The 24,050-nt window shown below is 44.7% G+C and overlaps 1 protein-coding gene across 5 annotated transcripts in view; it reads right to left on the reverse strand.

Moving 5' to 3' along the window:
- The window catches only part of nid2a (nidogen 2a (osteonidogen)), a 165,924-nt gene that overhangs the window by 111,052 nt on the left and 30,822 nt on the right, over positions 1 to 24,050 (reverse strand). For all 5 annotated transcript variants that reach the window (XM_068039105.1, XM_068039106.1, XM_068039107.1 and 2 more), the window contains exon 10: positions 14,720 to 14,851. In XM_068039105.1, the coding sequence (XP_067895206.1) occupies positions 14,720 to 14,851 (132 nt within the window). The remainder of the gene's footprint in view (positions 1 to 14,719; positions 14,852 to 24,050) is intronic.

Genomic DNA, 24,050 nt, shown 5'->3' on the forward strand with positions numbered 1-24,050 from the left:
TGACTCTATATATCATTTATAAAATACAATAATTACAAATCCTTTTTGGATGCTAGGAGATTGTCCAGTTTCATTTTGCAAAACTTTTGCAACCTCTTAAAATTTTACTGGGCCTAGAATCTTTGGGCTAATTCTGTGATCCGGCAGCAGGGTGTATGGGTCACAGTATCAGGGCTGCAACGATGTAGCCTTATCTCTGAACCACGCTCCCTTTGACTGTAGCCTCCCTGTGAGGAATGTGGAATTATGGAATTACTCCTACTGTTCTAGTTTATGTTTAACCATTCACTGTTGTAAATGTGGTTTAATTGCATTAAGACTCAAACACTCTGCATATTAAAAAGGGTCTATTCTCTTCAGAGTTCCTCTAGCTATTTTTATTCATTTATTGTCAGCCTAACATTGTTTGGAGTGTGTGTAGAGTACTTTTGTGAGCACGCTGTTAGCTTTGACTGTAAATGCCACACAGTCCATTTTAACATCTTGATTGTTGCTCATGTCAACATAATTTATCGCTTTGTTTACATGCTTCAATAACAAATCCCAACACTATATAAAATTGTTTAATTTTAAGGAGATACTTCCATGTGTTATATGTTGGTTTGGTACACTGCCACCTTATTTAATCTAGCCAGAGAGATTCTTAGTCTGTAGTTGTTAACATTAATTTTATTGCATTATAACTACTGACACGCCACACCAGCCTGTCTGACTCCTCCAAAAGCCATGCTGCATCTATTCTCAAGTGTCTCTCACATGTTCTTTTACATTATCGTGGTAGGAGGTATTTTTTTTACACAGTCTCAAGATTAACCCTCTCAGACCCTTATAATACACCATGGGTCCCAATTTTAGAAATCTTTTACAGTAGGTGTAGCTCAGCTCCCAAAACAGCAATGAGCAAAATTCTTTCCATTTTGATTGGATTCACTACATTGTAATAAAACTTGAATTTGTCGCTCTGTTCATTTACAAGATAACCACGACTAGAAAACATCATCAAATTATCCTGAGATTCTTTCCCTTAGTTAAATGGAACAAACATTTTTGTGATTAGAAGAGGTCATTAATTGCTGTATGACTCAAAGCTTCAGTTTTCTGTAAGTTGCATATCCACAAGTGACAGGCTATAAAGTTAAAGGGTAAATTCTCAGAACTTCACAATAAGCAAGTACTAATTTAGTTCTAATGCAAGCATTAATATATGGAGGTATTAGTTGAAACATTTAGTTTTCATTATGGCTTTCAAATTCCTATGCATAGGATTATATACACAGCAAAAAGCTGATTGCACAGATCTTGAATTCAAACATTAACTGGTTGATCTCCCGTGGCATCGCATATTGGATCTGGAGTGTAGTTATGAGCTATAATGTGGGTCTATTGTGAGCTAGTGATTAGAGCACAGCTTGGGGTCAGGATTTGCAGCTCAGCTGGAACTCAGGAGGAATGGAGCGCTGTGGAAGCTGAAGAGGAATGGGGACCAAGAAGTGCAGCATAGTGGATGGAGCAGCAGGTTACAGAACAGTAAAAACATTCAACCTCAAAAGAGTTATGCTCTTCTCTGTTCAAAAGCACCAGAGATACTGTGGGGAGAAACCATGATCAGTGGCTTTTGATCCTGGGTAGGCTTTGAGTAAAATGGCTATAACCAATCTTTGAGCTTCAGGCCAGGGAGTGTGTAACACTGTTCGGGTGGTGGTGAAGGACAAGGAAGGAGATGCACCGGTTGATCGCACCTTCTTCATCAAGAAAATCCTCATCGATTGCTGCGGATTCCATGCTACGGACATCTTCTGCCTGCAGGACTTCCCCAGCAGTGGATATTTCAATGTGACATTCAAGAATGTGGCGGGATGCATCAAGTTCCTGAAGGTGTTCAAGGAGAAAGGGAACCTGGCGCCGCTGTCCATCCTCAAAGCGGAGCCGCTCTTCACGCATCCGTCACAATGTGACCGGGTGGTGACAATTCACCTCTACAACCCCCATGTTCCTGTGGTGGATGTACTCACCTTTCTCGCCAGGTACGTCGAGGTGGCCGGCAGTAGCACTGATGTCAAGGACCCATTTGGTATTTGGACCAGCAAGCGGCAGGTCAACGTGACCTTGAAGGTCGATGCCAATGGAGCCATCATCCACCCTCCCTCCAGCTTCGCTACCAGGGGAAGTCGAGGCTTCTTGGTCTATGCCGGGCAGCCCAGAGTTTGTCGCACCTTTGGCAAATCTGGTCATGTGGCAGCTAACTGCAGCACGGTTGTCTGCAAAAACTGCAAGAAGGAAGGCCATCAGACCAAGGACTGTAAGCAGAGTAAGTGTTGCAACTTGTGCGGTGCAGCAGGCCACCTCTACAAAGCCTGCCCCAAACGCTGCCTCAGTTATGCTCAGGCGGCAAGGTCCGAGGAAAGGCCGGGAGAAGGAACGACGAAGGCGTCTGGTGCTGGAAAGGAGACAAGCAACCTTCTCCACAGCGAGGAAAGTATCCCTGAGAAGGAGAAGAAAGGGGAGGCAGCTGAAACCAGCGACCAAGCACCTACCCTGCGCCCGGAAACCCCTCCTCCACAGACAGAATCGATGGAGGAGGAGGCAGCAGATGGACAAATAGGCCAGTGGCAAGTGGTACAAAGGAAAACCACAAAGAAAAAACCTGCAAAATCGGAACAGGCCACAACCCAAACCAATGGCAAGAGGAGGCTACCGTCTGAGATAGACTACAGCAGATCCTCTTCACTGGACGAGGAAGTGCCAGAATGACGGCACATGCAAAAGAGGCGGCAGAACTCAAAGGAGCTGGAAGATAAAGCCCCCCTGGCCCCCGAGCATTGGAAGCTGTGATGGGCCCAGCGCGCCCCAAACCCAAAGCGCCAAACCTAGCGACATGCCCAGTGCATCCCAGCTCCGGGACACCGAGAGCAACGACATGTCTGGCGCCCCCAGCTCCGGGAAGCCGGGTGCAGTGATCTTTTTTGAGGAGGAACAGAGGGGAACAGCAGAGGACAGCCCAATCCTTGCTGCCTACAAGACCCCCCCGATGTCACCCCAGTGGAATGAACCCTGCATGAAAAACCAGGAGGGGTTTCTGAGCCCAACGATCGTGAAACAGATTGCGTACACTATGGGTATGCAGGAACATCCTGAAGGACTGGGACTAGCGAGGACAAATGGTATGGGAGGCAACAACTAACTTTAAAAAAATGGGTATAAGGATTGCTTCAATTAATGTGCGTAGCATTAAATCCACTACGCGATGTGTTTCAACCTTGGATTACCTCGCCGAGGTCAAAGCCGACCTACTGTTTCTGCAGGAGTGTGGAATACCACACCTCAGCACCCACAGGCAATCGTTGCGATGGTGGTCCCACGGGCCATCAATCTGGTCAGGGGGTAATGATTCCCGTTCCTCCGGCCTGGGTATTCTGCTGCGGGGAGGTAACTTCACCATCTCTGAAGTTAAGGAGGTGGTGGGCAGTCACCTCCTTGTAGCTGATGTAATGTACAACAATGCTCCACTCTGGTTCATCAACGTGTACGCCCCGGTTCAATGCAGCGAGCGGCTGACCGTCTTCCAGCAGCTCCCACTGCTTCTGGCGACGTCCAGGCCGGCCATCCTCGGCGGTGACTTCAACTGCATCATCGATGCAGCTGGACGATCCAGCAGAGACGACAGCAAACTGGACGCTACGTCCAAATTCCTAATAGAAACAGTAAAAGATGCCAAACTGGTGGGAAGTGATCAAGGAGAATATCAAGAGGTTCTTTATCTTCAAAGATGTTCAGAGGGCGAGAGAGAGACAGAAAGAAACGTCCCGACTCCAGAAAAGTATGAAAAATCTGCTCCGGCTGCAGACGATGGGGGTCGAGGTCAAGGAGAACCTCCATGAGGTGAAGAGCCAGCAGGCCTCGCTCTTTGCCAGGGAGGCCTTTAAGATCATCTTCCGGTCCAGAGTCTGCTCCATTGAGCAGGATGAGACATGCTCGTGTTACTTCTTCCAAAAGGTACACACAGAGAGCTCTCTGATCAGAAGCCTGAAGGAAGAGTACAGCTCGGTAACGTCTTTGCAGTCCGACATACTAAGGATCAGCAAATCCTTTAATGCTGGGCTGTATGACGTGAAGCCCACAGACAGCAGAGCCTCCCAGTCCTTCCTGTCATCTATCACAGAGGTCTTAGATGACAGCATGAGGGAGAGACTGGACAAGCTGCTAACTCTGGACGAGCTGACAAAGGCCGTCAAGTCCTTCGAGACGAGTAAAACTCCCGGAAGCGATGGCTTACCGGTTGAGTTGTATTCGGCCCTGTGGGACTGGGTCGGCCCAGACCTGCTGGAGGTATACGACAGTAGGCTCCTGGCTGGCAGCATGTCACAATCCATGAGGAAAGGCATCATCATCTTCATCTACAAGCGGAAGGGGGGAGAGGGCAGAAATCAGAAATTGGCGGCCCATCTCACTGCTTAATGTTGACTATAAGATTCTGTCAAAAGTCATAGCCAGTCGAGTCAAGTCTGCTCTGGAGTTGGTGATTCACCCTGATCAGACCTGTACTATACCCGGCAGGACCATCTCCGATAGCCTCGCGCTACTCAGGGATACGGTCGCCTATGTACGGGACAGGAGGGTGGACACCTGCCTCATCAGCCTGGACCAGGAGAAGGCTTTTGACAGGATATCACACACCTACATGATGGATGTGCTTTCCAAAATGGGGTTTGGGGAGGGAAATCTGCAATTGGATCGAACTGCTCTACACGAACATCAGTAGCGCAGTCGCAATCAATGGGTGGGAATCAGAAAGTTTCCCGATCCAATGTGGAGTCAGAGAGGGCTGTCCTCTCTCCCCGGTCTTGTTGGTTTTCTGTATTGAACCCTTTGCTGAGTCTATTGGGAAGGATGCGAGCATAAGAGGGGTGACAATCCCAGGCAGCGGAGGCACTCAGGTTAAAACCTCCCTATACCTGGATGACGTCGCCATCTTCTGCTCGGGCCCGCTGTCTGTGCACAGACTGATGAGCATCTGCGACCAGTTCGAACTGGCCTCGGGAGCCAAAGTTAACCACGGCAAGAGCAAGGCCATGTTCTTTGGGAACTGGGCTGACCGATCCTTTGTCGCCTTCACCGTCAGGTCAGACCAACTGATGGTGCTGGGGATATGGTTCAGAAGGGCCGGGGCGTGCACCAAAACCTGGAAGGCGCGAATAGCCAGGGTACACCAGAAGCTGAGCATGTGGGGGCAGCGATCTCTCTCCATTGTGGGTAAGAACCTGGTCATCAGGTGCGAGGCGCTCACGTTGTTGCTGTACGTGGCGCAGGTCTGGCCCACACCCCACTCCTGCGCTGTGGCGGTCACCCGAGCCATTTTCCACTTCATCTGGGGATTCAAAATGGACCGGGTCCGGAGGGACATGATGATCAAACCTCTGGATAAGGGCGGGAAAAATGTACCCAACGTCGCCCTCATCCTAATGACTACCTTCGTGTGCGGCTGCATCAAGCTGTGTGTAGACCTCCAGTACGCAAACACCAAGTGTCACTATGTTCTCAGGTTCTATCTGTCCCCAGTGTTGCAAGGGATGGGTCTGGTCACATTGCCGCGGAACGCGCCATCCAGTTGGTCCGTGCCGTACCACCTATCCTTTGTGTAACAGTTTCTACGGAAAAACACCTTTGACCACCAATCCATCAGGCAGTGGTCTGCACGGAATGTCCTCAAGGCCTTATGGGAAAAGGAGATGGTGGATCCGGTCGGATGGTTCCCTGAGCAGACCGCCAAAGTCATTTGGCGGAATGCCTCATCACCAGAACTTTCAAACAAGCACGAAGATATAGCTTGGCTGGTGGTGAGAAGAGCCCTCCCCGTCAGATCCTTCCTGCATGCCCGGAGTCTCACACCCTCTGCACAGTGCCCTCGAGGTGGCTGTGGTGGGGAAGAGATGGTTGTGCACCTCCTTCTGGAATGTGTCTTTGCAAAGCAGGTGTGGAAAGAGATGCAGTGGCTTTTGTCGCGGTTCATCCTAAGCAGCTCTGTACCACAGGACTCTGTGCTCTACGGGCTGTTCCCAGGGCCGCACACCGAGATAAACACCAACCAAATTGGCAAGTCATGTTGCAGCTGTACAGAACCTTAGTTAGGCCACACTTAGAATATTGCGTGCAATTCTGGTCGCCACACTACCAGAAGGACGTGGAGGCTTTGGAGAGGGTACAGAGGAGGTTTACCAGGATGTTGCCTGGTCTGGAGGGCATTAGCTATGAGGAGAGGTTGGAAAAACTCGGATTGTTTTCACTGGAATGACGGAGGTGGAGGGGCGACATGATAGAGGTTTACAAAGTTATAAGCGGCGTGGACAGAGTGGATAGTCAGAAGCTTTTTCCCAGGGTGGAAGAGTCAGTTACTAGGGGACATAGGTTTAAGGTGCGAGGGGCAAATTTTAGAGGGGATGTGCGAGGCAAGTTTTTTTACACAGAGGGTGGTGAGTGCCTGGAACTTGCTGCCAGGGGAGGTGGTGGAAGCAGATACGATAGCGATGTTTAAGAGACATCTTGACAAATATATGAATAGGAAGGGAATAGAGGGATATGGGCACCGGGAGTGCAGAAGGTGTTAGTTTAGGCAGGCATCAAGATCGGCGCAGGCTTGGAGGGCCGAATGGCCTGTTCCTGTGCTGTACTGTTCTTTGTTTTTTGTTGCTGGAGGACTATCAATTCGGTGAAGGACGCCCTTTGGTCTGCCCGAAACTTGCTTGTCTTCCAGCGCAAAGAGTTGCCCACGACCGAATGTTGCAGACTGGCACATTCCAAGGTCCAGGACTACGTGCTGAGGGATGCACTAAAGCTTGGGGCAGCCGCGGCAAAGGCTCAATGGGGAAAGACCACTGTGTAAGGTCCCCCCCCCACTAAGGTGAACTGAGGGGCTGGATCCATGGGAAACTCCTCAACTGTATCCAGAAAATATTTGTTTTGCTGTAAAATGTACATAGCATGTAAAATGAAATGAAAGGATTGTGAGGCAACTCACTCCTGTATTGAAGGAAACTGATCTCTTTTGCACTCTTTGTATTATTTGACTTTGTGCTTTTTGGAACTGTTTTGTAATGTATTTTTTTACAGTTTTTTTTATGAATAAAGTATATTTTGGAAATAAAAAAAAAAGCACCAGAGATACTGTGAACTTCTATGGCAGCTGCTTCCTGAATCTCATCGTCAATCAGACAATTGTAGCCAAGATAAAACCCCCATTTTGTACTCATGCTAACTTTCTATTAATTTTGCTTCCAACTTGAAAAATAGTACTATCCTCTCTAGATATTTAATGGGAGTGAAATTGGTCTTTGGCAGTAGAATAAAGTGGAGGCTAAAGTATTAGCAGCCCATTTTACACTCTGCCTGATTTTCTTTTCCAATCGAGTGGGGGTGTAAAATGAGCTGCCAATTCACGATAGTCCATTTTGCGCAACCCATCCCCCCACCCAGCCAGCCTCACATCCCAAGACCAATTTTACCCCAAATTTGTTTGTACTATTATTGCTGATTTCCTATTTAAAATTAATGTTGATTTGCTCAAATCAGGAGAAATGGCCACAGTCAGCACAAAGAGAGGTAATGCTGAAATCACATCTACAGTGCCACAAACAGCTGAAATTGCTTCTGCCAAACTATACATGTCATCTGTAATCCTTGGAGGACTAAAGAATGTTTTAAATCCAGAGGGGAAAAAAAACTTCTTCCATTACATTTGTTTTCTACAATTGCATTAAGCACAAGCAGAATACTGATTACAGAGCACATTTTTTGGCAAAGCTCAAAATATATCCTCAACGGGATATGTAAAAACAACTTGTGTGCAACCTTTTACCCTGGGGTCACAAGTAAGATCAAGGTTACATACAATTCCAACAAATCTCTTCCTGCATCCCTTCCTGTAGCTATGGAGTTATCAGACTTATCAAAAGGAAAGGAACATATCCTCTAGGGAACTCATCTGTAAAATATGGTAATAGTTTGTGAGAACTATTTTCAGTTAATTTGCTTCTGTCATAAGAACAAAGAACAGTACAGCACAGGAACAGGCCATTCGGCCCTCCAAGCCTGTGCCGATCTTGATGCCTGCCTAAACTAAAACCTTCTGCACTTCCGGGGTCCATATCCCTCTTTTCCCATCCTATTCATGTATTTGTCAAGATGCCTCTTAAACGTCTCTATGGTACCTGCTTCCACCACCTCCCCTGGCAACAAGTTCCAGACACTCACCATCCTCTGTGTAAAGAACTTGCCTCACACATCCCCTCTAAACTTCGCCCCTCTCACCTTAAACCTATGTCCCCTAGTAACTGACTCTTCCACCCTGGGAAAAAGCTTCTGACTATCCACTCTGTCCATGCCACTTATAACTTTGTAAACCTCTATCATGTCACCCCTCCACCTCCGTCGTTCCAGTGAAAACAATCCGAGTTTTTCCAACCTCTCCTCATAGCTAATGCCCTCCAGACCAGGCAACATCCTGGTAAACCTTTTCTGTACCCTCTCCAAAGCCTCCAAGTCCTTCTGGTAGTGTGGCGACCAGAATTGCACGCAATATTCTAAGTGTGGCCTAACTAAAGTTTCGTACAGCTGCAGCATGACTTGCCAATTTTTATACTCTATGCCCCGACTGATGAAGGCAAGCATGCCGTATGCCTTCTTGACTACCTTATCCATCTGCGTTGCTACTTTCAGTGACCTGTGGACCTGTACGCCCAGATCTCTCTGCCTGTCAATACTCCTAAGGGTTCTGCCATTTACTGTATACTTCCCACCTGCATTAGACCTTCCAAAATGCATAACCTCACATTTGTCCGGATTAAACTTCATCTGCCATTTCTCCGCCCAAGTCTCCAACCGATCTAAATCCTGCTGTATCCTCTGACAATCCTCATCACTGTCCGCAACTCCACCAACCTTTGTGTCGTCTGCAAACTTACTAATCAGACCAGCTACATTTTCCTCCAAATCATTTATATATACTGCAAACAGCAAAGGTCCCAGCACTGATCCCTGTGGAACACCACTAGTCACATCCCTCCATTCAGAAAAGCACCCTTCCACTGCTATCCTCTGTCTTCTATGACCGAGCCAGTTCTGTATCCATCTTGCCAGCTCCCCTCTGATCCCATGTGACTTCACCTTTTGTATCAGTCTGCCATGAGGGACCTTGTCAAAGGCTTTACTGAAGTCCATATAGATAACATACACTGCCCTTCCTTCATCAATCATCTTCGTCACTTTCTCAAAAAACTCAATCAAATTAGTGAGACACGACCTCCCCTTCACAAAACCATGCTGCCTCTTGCTAATAAGTCCGTTTGTTTCCAAATGGGAGTAAATCCTGTCCCGAAGAATCCTCTCTAATAATTTCTCTACCACTGACGTAAAGCTCACCGGCCTATAATTTCCTGGATTATCCTTGCTACCCTTCTTAAACAAAGGAACAACATTGGCTATTCTCCAGTCCTCTGGGACGCCTCCTGTAGCCAATGAGGATGCAAAGATTTCTGTCACGGCCCCAGCAATTTCTTCCCTTGCCTCCCTCGGTATTCTAGGGTAGATCCCATCAGGCCCTGGGGACTTATCTACCTTAATGCTTTGCAAGACACCCAACACCTCCTCCTTTTTGATTATGAGATGACTGAGACTATCTACACTCCCTTCCCTAGGCTAATCATCCACCAAGTCCTTCTCCTTGGTGAATACTGATGCAAAGTACCCATTTAGTACCTCGCCCATTTCCTCTGGCTCCACACATAGATTCCCTTCTCTGTCCTTGAGTGGGCCAACCCTTTCCCTGGTTACCCTCTTGCTCTTTATATACGTATAAAAAGCCTTGGGATTTTCCTTAATCCTGTTTGCCAATGACTTTTCATGACCCCTTTTAGCCCTCCTGACTCCTTGTTTAAGTTCCTTCCTACTGTCTTTATATTCCTCAAGGGATTCGTCTGTTCCTAGCCTTCCAGCCCTTACGAATGCTTCCTTTTTCTTTTTGATGAGGCTCACAATATCCCGTGTTATCCAAGGTTCCCGAAACTTGCCAAACTTATCCTTCTTCCTCACAGGAACATGCTGGTCCTGGATTCTAATCAACTGATGTTTGAAAGACTCCCACATGTCAAATGTTGATTTACCCTCAAACAGCCGCCCCCAATCTAAATTCTTCAGTTCCTGCCTAATATTGTTATAATTAGCCTTCCCCCAATTTAGCACCTTCACCCAAGGGCGACTCTTATCCTTATTCACAAGTACCTTAAAACTTATGAAATTATGGTCACTGTTCCCAAAATGCTCCCCTACTGAAACTTCGACCACCTGGCCAGGGTCATTCCCCAATACCAGGTCCAGTACGGCCCCATCCCTAGTTGGCCATGAAAGCACAGAAAGGCAGACCAACAGATAGCTACACATTACAGTCATTTTATCCCTTGAAGGTTGGAAATGGAAATGACACTCAGATTGCTAGTCCTGAACTGCAAAATATCAGCTTAGAATATATGAATATGTGAATTAGGCAATAATGCAATATTCTACTTGAAAGTTTTTGTGTTTTTTGTTGTTCCACTGAATTTCAGGTAAAATTAAAGTTCAGAAACAAGTGTTGAATTTTTCATCCAACTTAGCTTTAGTGGAAGACACAAAGAAATCCTGGAAACACACTGTAGCCACAATTCCTCCATGTCTCTTCCGCCAATGATGTATCAGGCAATCAGGAGAACCCCTGCAGAAATTCCCTCCCACAAACTCAATTGGCTATATGATCCTTTTTACGAGGATTTAAATGCAGGAATATGTTGTTTTGAAACATGCAATTTTGTTGAATGCAAACTTGCTCACAGGAACAGCATTTTCATTTTTGGTTGCATACTATTGGCACATTTATAGAACACAGGAATGTAGGAATAAAGAAATATAGGAGCAGGAGTGGGCTATTCAATATGCTAGCCCATTCGTCATTCAATTTGATCATGATTGATCTTTGCCTAAACTCAATTTCTCTCATAATAGTAGTCTTTCAGTCAGCAAAAACCGCTAATGGTCCTTTATATTTAGGTATGCCATAGGATTGTTGCTTGGTGCACAAATAATTATGTGCATAGTTTCCATGGTGCCCTGTCATCTTGTCAAAACTTTAGTTGCCTCCACTGTTGTTGATATTGAATTTTATGTCGTTGGATGCTTGGTGATAAAATGTTTTATTTTGCTATCTGATTCTGAAATATTTTCTGCGGATGCCTGAAAGGGTTTTGTACCATATGAGACAAGAACAGTGGTGACTTTCATTGATAACATGGAGCAAGTGTTCGTCTGATACTGCAGGACTTTTTTGATCAACAGGCTTTCTCATAAGTACTATTTTGCCATCATGCTCAGACAGTTAATTCTATTGAGGTACATTCAAACCAAAAGAAGCTACATCACTCCAAGCAGAGGGGCTGCACGCGCATCAACTAACAGAATTTCTTATCCACAGCTGTTACATAAGTTTCTAAATTCACTTGAAAAAGCCCTTCAAAACACTCCTGCAGGGGATGCAGAGACCAAGTGGGCCCACATCAAAGACGCCATCTATGACTCAGCAATGACCACCTTTGGCAAACATGTGAAGCAGAATGCAGACTGGTTTCAATCTCACTTTGAAGAGCTGGAACCTGTCATAGCCGCTAAGCGCACTGCACTGTTGAACTACAAGAAAGCCCGCAGTGAGTTAACATTAGTGGCACTTAAAGCAACCAGAAGCGCTGCACAAAGAACAGTTAGGCACTGTGCAAATGACTACTGACAACACCTATGCAGTCGTATTCAGCTGACCTCCGACACCGGAAACATCAGAGGAATGTATGATGGCATTAAGAGAGCTTTTGGGCCAACCATCAAGAAGATCGCCCCCCCCTCAAGTCTAAATCAGGGGAAACGATCACTGACCAACGCAAGCAAATGGACCGCTGGGTGGAGCACTACCTAGAACTGTACTCCAGGGAAAATGTTGTCACTGATACCGCCCTCAATGCAGCCCAGTCTCTGCCAGTCATGGATGAGCTGGACGAACAGCCAACAAAATCCGAACTCAGTAATGCCATTGATTCTCTAGCCAGTGGAAAAGCCCCTGGAAAGGACGGCATTACCCCTGAAATAATCAAGAGTGCCAAGTCTCCTATACTCTCAGCACTCCATGAACTGCTTTGCCTGTGCTGGGACGAGGGAGCAGTACCACAGGACATGCACGATGCCAATATCATCACACTCTATAAGAACAAGGGTGATCGTGGTGACTGCAACAACTACCGTGGAATCTCCCTGCTCAGCATAGTGGGGGACGTCTTCGCTCAAGTCATTTTAAATAGACTCCAGAGGCTGGCTGAGCATGTCTACCCTGAGCCACAGTGCAGCTTTAGAGCAGAGAGATCCACCATTGGCATGCTATTCTCTTCGCCAGCTACAGAAGAAATGCCGCGAACAACAGATGCCCCTCTATGTTGCTTTCATAGATCTCACCAAAGCCTTTGACCTCGTCAGCCGACGTGGTCTCTTCAGACTACTAGCAAAGATCGGATGTCCACCAAAGCTACTAAGTATCATCACCTCATTCCATGACAATATGAAAGGCACAATTCAGCACAGCGGTGCCTCATCAGACCCCTTTCCTATCCCGAGTGGCGTGAAACAGGGCTGTATTCTCGCACCTACACTGTTTGGGATCTTCTTCTCACTGCTGCTCACACGCATTCAAGTCTTCAGAAGAAGGAATTTTCCTCCACGCAAGATCAGATGGCAGGTTGTTCAACCTTGCCCATCTTAGAGCGAAGACCAAAGTACGGAAGGTCCTCATCAGGGAACTCCTCTTTGCTGACGATGCTGCATTAAAATCCCACACTGAAGAGTGTCTGCAGAGACTCAGCGACAGGATTGCGGCTGCCTGTAATGAATTTGGCCTAACCATCAGCCTCAAGAAAACGAACATCATGAGATAGGACCTCAGAAATGCTCCATCCATCAATATCAGCGACGACGCTCTGGAAGTGGTTCAAGAGTTCACCTACCTAGGCTCAACTATCACCAGTAACCAGTCTCTCGATGCAGAAATCAACAAGCACATGGGAAAGGCGTCCGCTGCTATGTCCAGACTGAACAAGAGGGTGTGGGAAAATGGCGCACTGACACGGAACACAAAAGTCCGAGTGTTTCAAGCCTGGGTCCTCAGTACCTTGCTCTACGACAGCGAGGCCTGGACAACGTATGTCAGCCAAGAGCGACATCTCAACTCATTCCATCTTCGCTGCCTCCGAAGAATCCTTGGCATCAGATGACAGGATCGTATCTCCAACGCAGAAGTCCTCAAGGTGGCCAACATTCCCAGCATATACACCCTACTGAGCCAGTGGCGCTTGAGATGGCTTGGCCATGTGAGCCGCGTGGAAGATGGCAGGATCCCCAAGGACGCATTGTACAGCGAGCTCGTCACTGGTATCAGACCCACCGGCCGTCCATGTCTCCGCTTTAAAGACGTCTGCAAACGCGACATGAAGTCCTGTGACATTGACCACAAGTTGTGGGAGTCAGTTGCCAGTGATCACCAGAGCTGGCGGACAGCCATAAATGCAGGGCTAAAGAGTGGCGAGTCGAAGAGACTTAGCAGTTGACAGGAAAAAAGGCAGAAGTGCAAGGAGAGAGCCAACTGTGCAACAGCCCCGACAACCAATTATATCTGCAGTGCCTGTGGAAGAGTCTGTCACTCTAGAATTGGCCTTTATAGCCACTCCAGGCGCTGCTCCACAAACCACTGACCACCTCCAGGCGCTTACCCATTGTCTCTCGAGACAAGGAGGCCAAAGAAGAAGATATTCATTACTTCAGGTAATGCCCAGTGAAAGTCATGCACCAGCTGTGACCTCTTTGCTCTTTTCTTCCTCCTCTTGCTGAAATGGAAAAGGTGTCTATAACCATGTTCTGGGATTAGGTTGCCAACTCTGGTTGGATGGATGTATTCCTGGAGGTTTCATCACCTGGTCTTCAGCCTCCCTCCCCCCTGTGCAGTCAAAGTGCCTTTTTCTCCCAATCATCAATATTTTTACAACTAATAAAGAAAATTGGTCAAAGAGAATGAATTTTTTTTAGTGCCCCTATGATTTTTTTTTTCTTCCATGTTGCTCATCGTGTCCAGGCAATGAATTTTTAATCCTGGAGATTTAACATTCCTAGCTGAGAAAGACAACTCTTTGTATAGTTCATTTGGTCTACTTTGAAACCTGAGACTCTACTAAGATCATGAACTCCAGGTCTGCCCTGGAGTTGGAAGTTCCTTTTTTGATTATTCTTCCTCTCACATAATTTGGCTTAACTTTTACACGATTGCAGTTTTAAATTTAAATTGCAAGACTTAATGTGTAAAACACTGCTTTTTTTCCCTCTCACTTTTCATAAACCCATTTTTGGATCAGAACAATCTTCAAATGCATTCATCTATTAGAGAGTTCTATCAGAAGTCTTCAATATTTATGCACAAATGTAATGTTGGTGAAATGATTCAACAGAAGAAAATATGATCCAATAGTGCTAGAGGTGCCTTGGGATAAGGATGAACATCTAAATTATACTAATGTCACTGTTTAAAAATTTGATTACAAAATTTGGTGTTTATTAGCTAGCATGCACAGTCACAAAGAATGAAATTATTCACTTAAAGTTATCTAAAAATACTTACGAACACACGTGTTTCCATCCTCTAGAATTTCATAGCCATGCTGGCACTCACACCCATAGGATCCAGGGACATTGATACAATTGGTATGTTCTCCACATTCATGGGAACTATTATCAGCACACTCATCAATATCTGAGGAGAAAGTGAAAGTCTTGTTAGTTATATACTAATGAGGAAAGCAAGTGTTTTCCAATTAACAACTAGTTGAAACTCTGAAGATCTCATTGAAGGTCCAAGGTGTTCCAAGTGGGGTTTAAATAGTTTTAAAATTACAAGGTAGAAAAGTAGATCCAGTTGGTGGGTGTTCATTTTTAAAAGACAGTTTTTGTGCTCACCTGGACAACAGGAAACATTTAATTTCACCTTTTGTTATATAGATCTTGCAAAGAAAATTGTTCTGCTGCAAATTATTAAAAAGATGAACAGTCAGCAGCCTGAAATCTTGTTAATTTTTTAACAAAAGTGAAGGTTGGGTCAATGCTACCAAGAAATTTTGAATAAAGTTTAAGATTACTGTGCGACATAACAGTGTAATAGGTTACCAGTAAACATCAATTATACTGCTGCAAGCAGTTCAGTATTAGATGCATTTAAAGGTGATGTGAGCAGGGAGCTGTGATTATATTGCCCACTTGTAGCACTGATGAATGGTTGCATATGTACATTCAAACCCACACACTGAGATCCATTACCAAGCTATGGCTGACGATGAAATCTTTAATGATAAAAATGATCTGATGGAATAATCAGCTCTCTTCTATCATTGGAAATGTAAAGGTGGTATAAAATTGGGTTGAAGTTAGATCCCATGTAATTTTTTGTTAGAGGAACAGGTGCATCTAAAGGTGGTTCCACATTCATAATCTCCTCAAAATGGCCAGACTCCAGTTACAGAGTTTTCAGTTTGTTTCATTCTTACTCTGTGCCTATTATTTTTGAAGGTACTTTAATATTCCCCCTTTACATAGGATTATATTACATAGGATTAGTGGCACAGAAACAGGCCATTCAGCCCAACCAGTCCATGCCAGCGTTTATGCTCCACTTTTTAGTTTTAGTTTTAGAGATACAGCACTGAAACAGGCCCTTCGGCCCACCGAGTCTGTGCCGACCATCAACCACCCATTTATACTAATCTTACACTAATCCCATATTCCTACCACATCCCCACCTATCCCTATATTCTCCTACCACCTACCTATACTAGGGGCAATTTATAATGGCCAATTTCCCTACCAACCTGCAAATCTTTTGGCTTGTGGGAGGAAACCGGAGCACCTGGAGGAAACCCACGCAGACACAGGGAGAACTTGCAAACTCCACACAGGCAGTACCCAGAATTGAACCCGGGTCGCTGGAGCTGTGAGGCTGCGGTGCTAACCACTGCGCCACTGTGCCGCCCCCCTCACTTGAACCTCCTCACATCTTTCCTCATCTAAATCTATCAGCATAACCCAATATTCCTTTCTCCCTCATATGCTTGTCCAGCTTCCTCTTCAATGCATCTACAGTATTCACTTTAACCACTTCCTGTGGTCGTATCACATTCTCACCATTCTGGGTAAAGAAATTTCTTCTGAATTCCCTATTGGATTTCTTGGTGACTTTCTTATGTTGATGGCCTTTAGTTATGCTCATCCTCACAAGTGGAAACAAGGTCTCTGTATCCACTCTATCAAAACCTTTCATAATTTTAAAGATCTCTATTATGTCACCCCTCAGTCTTTTTTTAAGTGAAAAGAGACCCCACCTGTTCATCCTTTCCTGATATGTACACCCACACATTTCTGGTATCTTCCTTGTAAATCTTCGGTGCACTCTCTCCAGTGCTTCTATATCCTTTTTATAATATGGCGACCAGAACAGCAGTAAGTGCGGCCTAACCAAGGTTCAATACAGGTTTAGCATAAACTTTCCTACTTTTCAAGACTATGCCTCTAGAAAAAAGCCCAGTGCCTGGCTTGTTGTTTTTTTAATGGCCTTGCTAACGTATGACACAACTTTTAGTGATTGATGTATTTGTACTCTGAGATCCCTTTGTTCCTCTATCCCACCTAGACACACACCTTCAAATAATAAGTGACCTCCCAATTCTTCCCACCTCACATTTATCTGTATTGAACTTTATTTGACAATCATTTGCTCATTCTGCATGTTTATTATTGTCGTCCTGTAATTTGTTGCAATCCTCTTCAGTATTGACACTGTCCCCCCAATTTGGTGTCATCAGCAAATTTAGAAATTGTGTTTTTGATTACAAAATCCAAATCGTTAAGGTAAATTGTGAACAGCAGTGGTCCCAGCACTGATCCTTGTGGAACACCACTTCCCACCTTATGCCACTCTGAATAACTACCCATTACTCCCATTCTCTGCTTTCTGTCTTGAAGCCAGTTAGCAATCCATTCTACCACCTGTCCCTTGACTCTATATTTTTTGACCTTGTTTATTAGTCAATTATGAGGCACCTTATCAAAGACCTTTTGAAAATCCAGATAGATTACGTCTACTGTATTATCATTATCTAGTCTCTCTGTTACCTCCTCAAAAAATTTAATAAGGTTGGTCAAAGAAGATTTTCCCTTTTGAAATCCATGCTGACTATTCATTGTTATATACATTTTTTTTAGCTGCTCTTCTGTCCTCTTCTTTAGTAGGGATTCCATTATTTTTCCTACTGAAGCTGACTGGTCTATAATTCCCAAGGCATGCTCTGCCCCTCTTCTTAAACAGAGGAATCGCATTCGCCGTCTGTCAGTGCTCTGGAACAACACCTTTTTCTAACAAATTATTAAATATGTGTCGTAATGCCTGTGCTAATTCTTCCCTAGATTCTTTTAAAATACATGGATGCAATCCATCTGGACCAGGGGTTTTATCCTCTTTGAGTTTTATTAGTTTATTCAATAAATCCCCTTTTTTATTTTAAAATGTGGAAATCTTCCCATACAAGGTGGGTAATTTTAACTTGAGGAATAGCGTAAGATAGGCAATATCGAATCAGGCACTCATTATACACTACATATAGTCAATTGAGGGGAAATTTAGACTGGGTATGCAATGGGCAGTACATGAGGACATAAGAAATAGGAGCAGGAATAGAATATATGACCTCTTGAGCCTGCTTCGCCATTCAATACGATCATGGCTGATCTTGGGCTTCAACTCCACTTTCCTGCCCGCTCCCCATTTCCCTTGGTTCCCTGAGAGACCAAAAATCTCTCTCAGCCTTAAATATATTCAATGATGGCGCATCCACAATACTCTGGGGTAGAGAGTTCCAAAGATTCACAACACTTTGAGTGAAGAAATTTCTCCTCAGGGGAATTATGTCCTGGCAGAGGGGGTCACAGTGTCGGGAGAAACCAACGCCAAGATCTCCGCATCACCTCTTTTCCGAAAGGCCCGCCGTATTTAGTGCCAAACAGGCAATTAAGTGGACAGTGGCGGGCCTTCCATAGGATCTAGGACCCCATCACTGGAAGTCCCACCCCTGGATAGCTGCCGGCCAATCAGAGGCGGCTAATGCTGTAAGTAACTGTCCTGGAGGCCGAGGAGCGTCGCTGGAGCCAGGCCTCAGGTGTCGGGGTAGGAGGAATCTCACAGGGGTGGAAGGGTTGGCAATAAGGGCTGGGGGGGAGGGCCCTCAGCAGCGACCCACAACCCCCACCTACCCCGGAGCTGGGAAGTAGCCCACATGGTTTTCCGTGGCATGCTTCCCATGCGGTGACATGGCCACCCACCACACAGCTAATTGTGACTGTGGCAGAAAGCGGCCTTCAATTGGGGATTGATTACCCAGTTAAGAGCCTCAATTGATGGTGGGCAGGAAGGTCATTCACAGGTCTTCCCGTCTCAGACTAAATTTTGGCAGAGGCGGGATGGTGGCAGGATCCCCCCCCATGCCACCCAATTTTATAAAAGCAAGATACTGCAGATGCTGGAAATCTGAAATAAAAACAAGAAATGCTGGAAATACTCAGCGGGTCTGGCTGCATCTGTGGAGAGAGAAGCAGAGTTAACGTTTCAGGTCAGTGTCCCTTCTTCAGAACTAGCAAATATTAGAAATGTAAAAGGTTATGAGCAAGTAAAGTGGGGGTGGGGCAAGAGATAACAAAGGAGAAGGTGTAAATAGGACAAGGTCACAGAATAGCTGACCAGAAGGTCGTGGAGCAAAGGCAAACAATATGTTAATGGTGTGTTGAAAGACAAAGCATTAGTACAGATAGGGTGTTAACGGACTGAAAATTGAACAGCCGCAAGTACAAACATGAAAAAAAACAGTGGATAAGCAAACTGAACAAACTAAGATGAAATAAAATAAAATAAACACAAAAATTATTTTTTTTAAATAACTAAAAATAAAAGTAAAATGGGGGGCCCACCCAATTTTATGCTCTCTCCACCTCCAAACCCACTGCAGTGGAGAACATAAAATGCACCCCCCCCCCCCACCCACCCCCATATCTCAGTTCTAAATGATCGGCCCCTTATCCTGAAACTCTGTCCCATTGTTCTTTATTTCCCAGCCAGGGGAATGTTTCAGTGTTTACCCTGTCACGTTCTTTCATAATCTTGAATGTTTTTCAATGAGATCACCTCTTATTCTTCTAAACGCCAGAGAATATTGACCCAATTTACTCAGCCTCTCTTCGTAGGTCAACCCTCTCAACCCAGGGACTAATCTAGTGAACCTTTGCTGTACTGCATCCTATGCAAGTATAGCGTTCCTTAAATATGGAGATGAAAATTGCACACAGTATTCCAGGTGCAGTCTCACCAAAGCCCTGTATAAATGCAGCAAGACTTCTTTATTCTTGTACTCCAATCCCCTTGCAATAAAGCCAACATACCATTTGCTTTCCTAATTGTTTGCTATACCTGCATGCTCACTTTTTTGTGTTCCTTGTCCGAATAAACCCAAATCTATCTGAACATCAACATTTACACATTTCATAGCTTTTTAAAAATATTCTGTTTTTCTATTCTTACGACCAACGTGAATCACCTCACACTTTCCTACATTATAGTCCATCTGCCATCTTGTTGCCCACTCACTTAACCTGTCTATATCTCTTTACAGGCTCTTTGTGTCCTCCTCTCAGCTTGCATTCCCATCTAGCTTTGTATCATCAGCAACCGTAGATACATTACTCTTTGTCTGTTCATCTAAGTCATTAATATAAATTGTAAATAGTTGAGGCCCCAGCATTGATCTTTGTGGCACTCCATTATTTACACCTACCAACTTGAAAATGCCCCATTTATCCCACCTACACTCTGCTTCCTGTCCATTAACCAATTAATATATCACCCCTCACCTCCATGAGCCATTATCTTGCCTATTAACCTTTTGTATGGCACTTTATCGAATGCCATTTGGAAATCCAAGTATACTACATCTTGAGTACTGCTGAAAATAGACACACGTTGTCAAAGCTTTTCGTCTTGCACTCAGCAGGACAATCCATAAGAATACCATTATAAGGGAAGACAACGACTTTATACAGTATGAGAAAACAGTGCTGATTGGTTGGCAAGTGAACTCTGATTGGTAGAGGCGATGCCATGGAGAATGCACCAACTTATGATCCGGTCTAAGGCCATCATTTTCGGCCCTGAAAAGTGCCCAGTCTATCTCAAATTACCCTGGAACTGCAATTTATTCCAAAAATTTGAGCAACAGGTGAAGCTTGCTGTTTCACACTGCTACTATGCAGCAGCAACACATGTGGTGTTCACCACCAACAGGATGCTGCCGTCAAGCCAAAAAGACATCCAGCCTATCACACAAATGAATAATGTGATATATGAATGTCAATGCCAGCGTGATGCTAGGTATCTCGGCTGTACATCCCAAACACTGGGGAATCGTATCAAACAACATGTTACTTCCGCTGTTCACAACGGGCAAGGTACAGGCCGTATCCAACCAGCCGTACTTGCAAAACTCAAAACACAGCGTCCAACATTAGATGTGATTCGCGATTGGACAACATTTGCTAAATAATCCTCAGTGTGCTAAGAATTATGCTGACAACCAATTTAAGACTGTCAGTTGGGGGTCACAGTATGGAGCATTTGCGTGTACTGGAAGCTACATATACTAATACACAGGGCCCTGTTCTTTGCAAACAGAAAGAATATGAACAAACATTGTGCCTGTTTCAGCTAAACAAAATATGTGATAGCCATTTGCTGATTCATTCCTCAGGGCAATTCCTTGACCAATCAGAGTCAAGCTGCCTGGTTTAAATTTCAAACAAAGCTTGGCAGTTAACTGTCACAGTCACCATAAACCAGTGCATTCTCCATGGCAACGCCTCTGCTAATTTTTGAAATTGGTGGACTCTGGAATTATTATTTCCAAACCTTGTCACCTTATAACCATGTCTCTGTAATAGCGATTAGATCTAAACCATTTACCTCTATTTGTGCCATTAGTTCATCTATCTTATTGCAGATGCTCTGTGCATTCAGATAAAATGGCTTCAATTTTTTTTCTACTATTCCCTGCATGGACCTTACTCTCTGATGCACTATTACTGTTAAACTCTCTTACCCCCTCATGACCCACTCAGCTTGTCTTTACCCACATCAATATACTTTTCTATTGCCTGAACTTTTATTTTTGGATTTCTAAATCTCCCTTCACCTGAACCCTCCTCCCTCTCTGTTAGTTTAAAGCTATTTTTCCCTTTTCTGACATGATTTGTTGGTTCACTCTTATGTTTGTATGCTCTGTCCCTTCCAGTCACACTCTGGTTATCATTACCTATAGCACTACCCTGCAGTATTGCCTTGCTCTTTCTCTTTAACTTTCCAAACCTCCCCTTATGTAAAGCCCCCCCCCCCCCCACTATTTAGTTTAAAGCCCTCTGTACAGCCCTAGTTATACAACTTGCCAGGACACTGGTCCCAGCACAGTTCAGATGAAGACTGTCCCAACAGTACAGCTCCCTCTTTCGCCAGTACTGGTGCCAGTCCCCCATGAGTCAAAACCCACTTCTCGTACACCAATCTTAGCCATGCAGTCAACTCTCTGATCTTATTTATCCTACGCCAATTTGCTCATGGCTCAGGGAGTAATCCAGAGATTATTACTTTGTGGTTCTGCTTTTTAATTGAGCTCCTAGCTGCTCATACTCCCTCACAGAACCTTTTTCTTAATCCTACCTATGTGAAAATTAATTATCTCCCATTTTATAGTATTGCTCAAACTCAGAATTCCACCAAGGTGTCTATCCCGGCTGAGAAGATGGACTGGAAACTCAGTAGGATCCGTAGAGAATATGTAAAAAGTAGCCATCTAGCACTATTCTTCAATGACCACCCCAAGCTGTGCAAGAGATCTAGGGTGATTGCCTCTTAGATTTTTCCCTTCTGTTTACAGAGATATGCCTTCCCAGAATGGCATAACTGAGATGAAGCATTATGAGATATGAGCCCACATCCATCACTGTGTGGCAGAGCACGCTAGAGATACACTGACCATGAAAGTCCATGGGCCCTCCTGCTGTAAGACTGTTGGGGAGTGCACAGAGGTGATTATGCTTCCAGGTCCTCGCCTTTGTTGCCAATTCCTTTTGGGGCAGAATCTCTGACTACTCCATACATGACTAATGATGTTTGTTACAGTGGGGTCAAGGGGAAGGAATTCCCACACCAGAATCTTTCTTAGCCCTGGCCTTCTTTCTATTGAGCAGGGTGTACATCATGATGAGTCTCGTAGATGCAGTACTCTTATTGGTAGCTGTGGGGCTCACCTGGGGATACTAGTCTGAACTCTCAAGCAAATTCCTTGCTCTAGATGTTAGAATGGCCCCAATAATGAAGTTGGAATGGGACCAGGTTAAAAAATAATAGTTCACTGTTAATGCTGACAGTTGCACGAGAGACTGGCCAGCACCGCATTTCCCGTTTTGCATTAGGTGGTCTTCCTTTAACCCTGAATACTTTGGTGGGGTAAGGAGTGGAGATCACCAGTAGACTGTGCATTTTCAGGGCCATTGCAACAGCATGATGCTTACCCTGGAATGCTTTAATCCCACTAAGTGAACATCAACTCATTCATATATAGAGGTAAGCACGTAACTATCTATAGACCAAATCATTGGAGTTCATTTACAGCAAAATAGTCATTGTCCAGGTCACCATCACTCCAAAGTCCCCTCCAAGTCAACCACCTTCCTGACTTTCACATATATCACTGTTCCTTCAATGTCATTGGATAAATATACTGGAATTTCCTACTTTACACCATTTGCGGGGAGCATCATCAACACAATGCCCATTTCCGCTTTCTCAGGGCAGTTAAGGATGGCAATAAATGCAGCCTCACCAGTGTAGCCCACATCCCAAGGATAAATGAAAAAAATACCAAGAGGTCCCAAGTTTCAATCCCATTCTGTGCTGTGCTGTGCTGTGCTGTAGGATTGCCAACAGGATTGCAACAATTAATATGTGTTACTGAAGGATGGTTGACTTTGATTATGCTCCTGATTACTACCCAGCAACTGCTGCTGGAAGTGGGTATGCATTGTCATTGGTTGAAGATAGGATTCAACTCAGCAGTAATGCCCCTCATAAGCAATTAGCCCACCAAGATGCACCATTAAGGATCACACATCAATAATAAGCACTTGTGTGAAGTAACTGAAGTGCCCTGCACCTGTGGAACCATACATGAACAAGGAGCCGAGTGGAGAGAAGGCAAAGGATTGGTGGAGAACACTTAAAAGGAAAATAAAAGCCAAATTTTACCTTTGAGTTCAAGATTCTCGACTGGATGTACACATGAATATGACCTGCCCAAACTGATGGCTGTGCTGGGTTTCCTGCAGTCAGACTTGTGCCTCACTGAACTGAAAATGGTCAATACACCAGTGGGCATTTTCAAATTTCTCAGGGAATCAATGAATTACTTAATCACCACTGCTTGTAAATAGGCTATAAATACAGCTGTGCTGTAAGTACTGATTAGGATGCTCAGGCAGTGTCTGTCTAGACAGTTTAGTTTGTGCAGCAGTTCATGTGGGACTTTATCAAAGGTTTTCCTCAAGTATGGATACAACACATCATAAAAGCTTTCTTAATTCACTTGGGATGCAAGTACTTCAAAAAATCTTAAGAGGGTTGTCAGACAGCACCTTCCCCTTGCTGAGACCATGCTGTCATTTACATGGCTATTTTGATGGAAGTAGTCCTCTGTATTTATCCAGAATCATTTTGTTGACTTTTATGAAAATAGCCACATTGTCTTATTTGTAATCTAGTGGGAATCTCCTGATGCAACAGTTATGGAGTTGCCTATTGCAAAACATTAATATAG

This window comes from Heterodontus francisci, chromosome 9 (assembly GCF_036365525.1).
Source record: "Heterodontus francisci isolate sHetFra1 chromosome 9, sHetFra1.hap1, whole genome shotgun sequence".
In the NCBI taxonomy this organism is placed as follows: Eukaryota; Metazoa; Chordata; class Chondrichthyes; order Heterodontiformes; family Heterodontidae; genus Heterodontus; species Heterodontus francisci.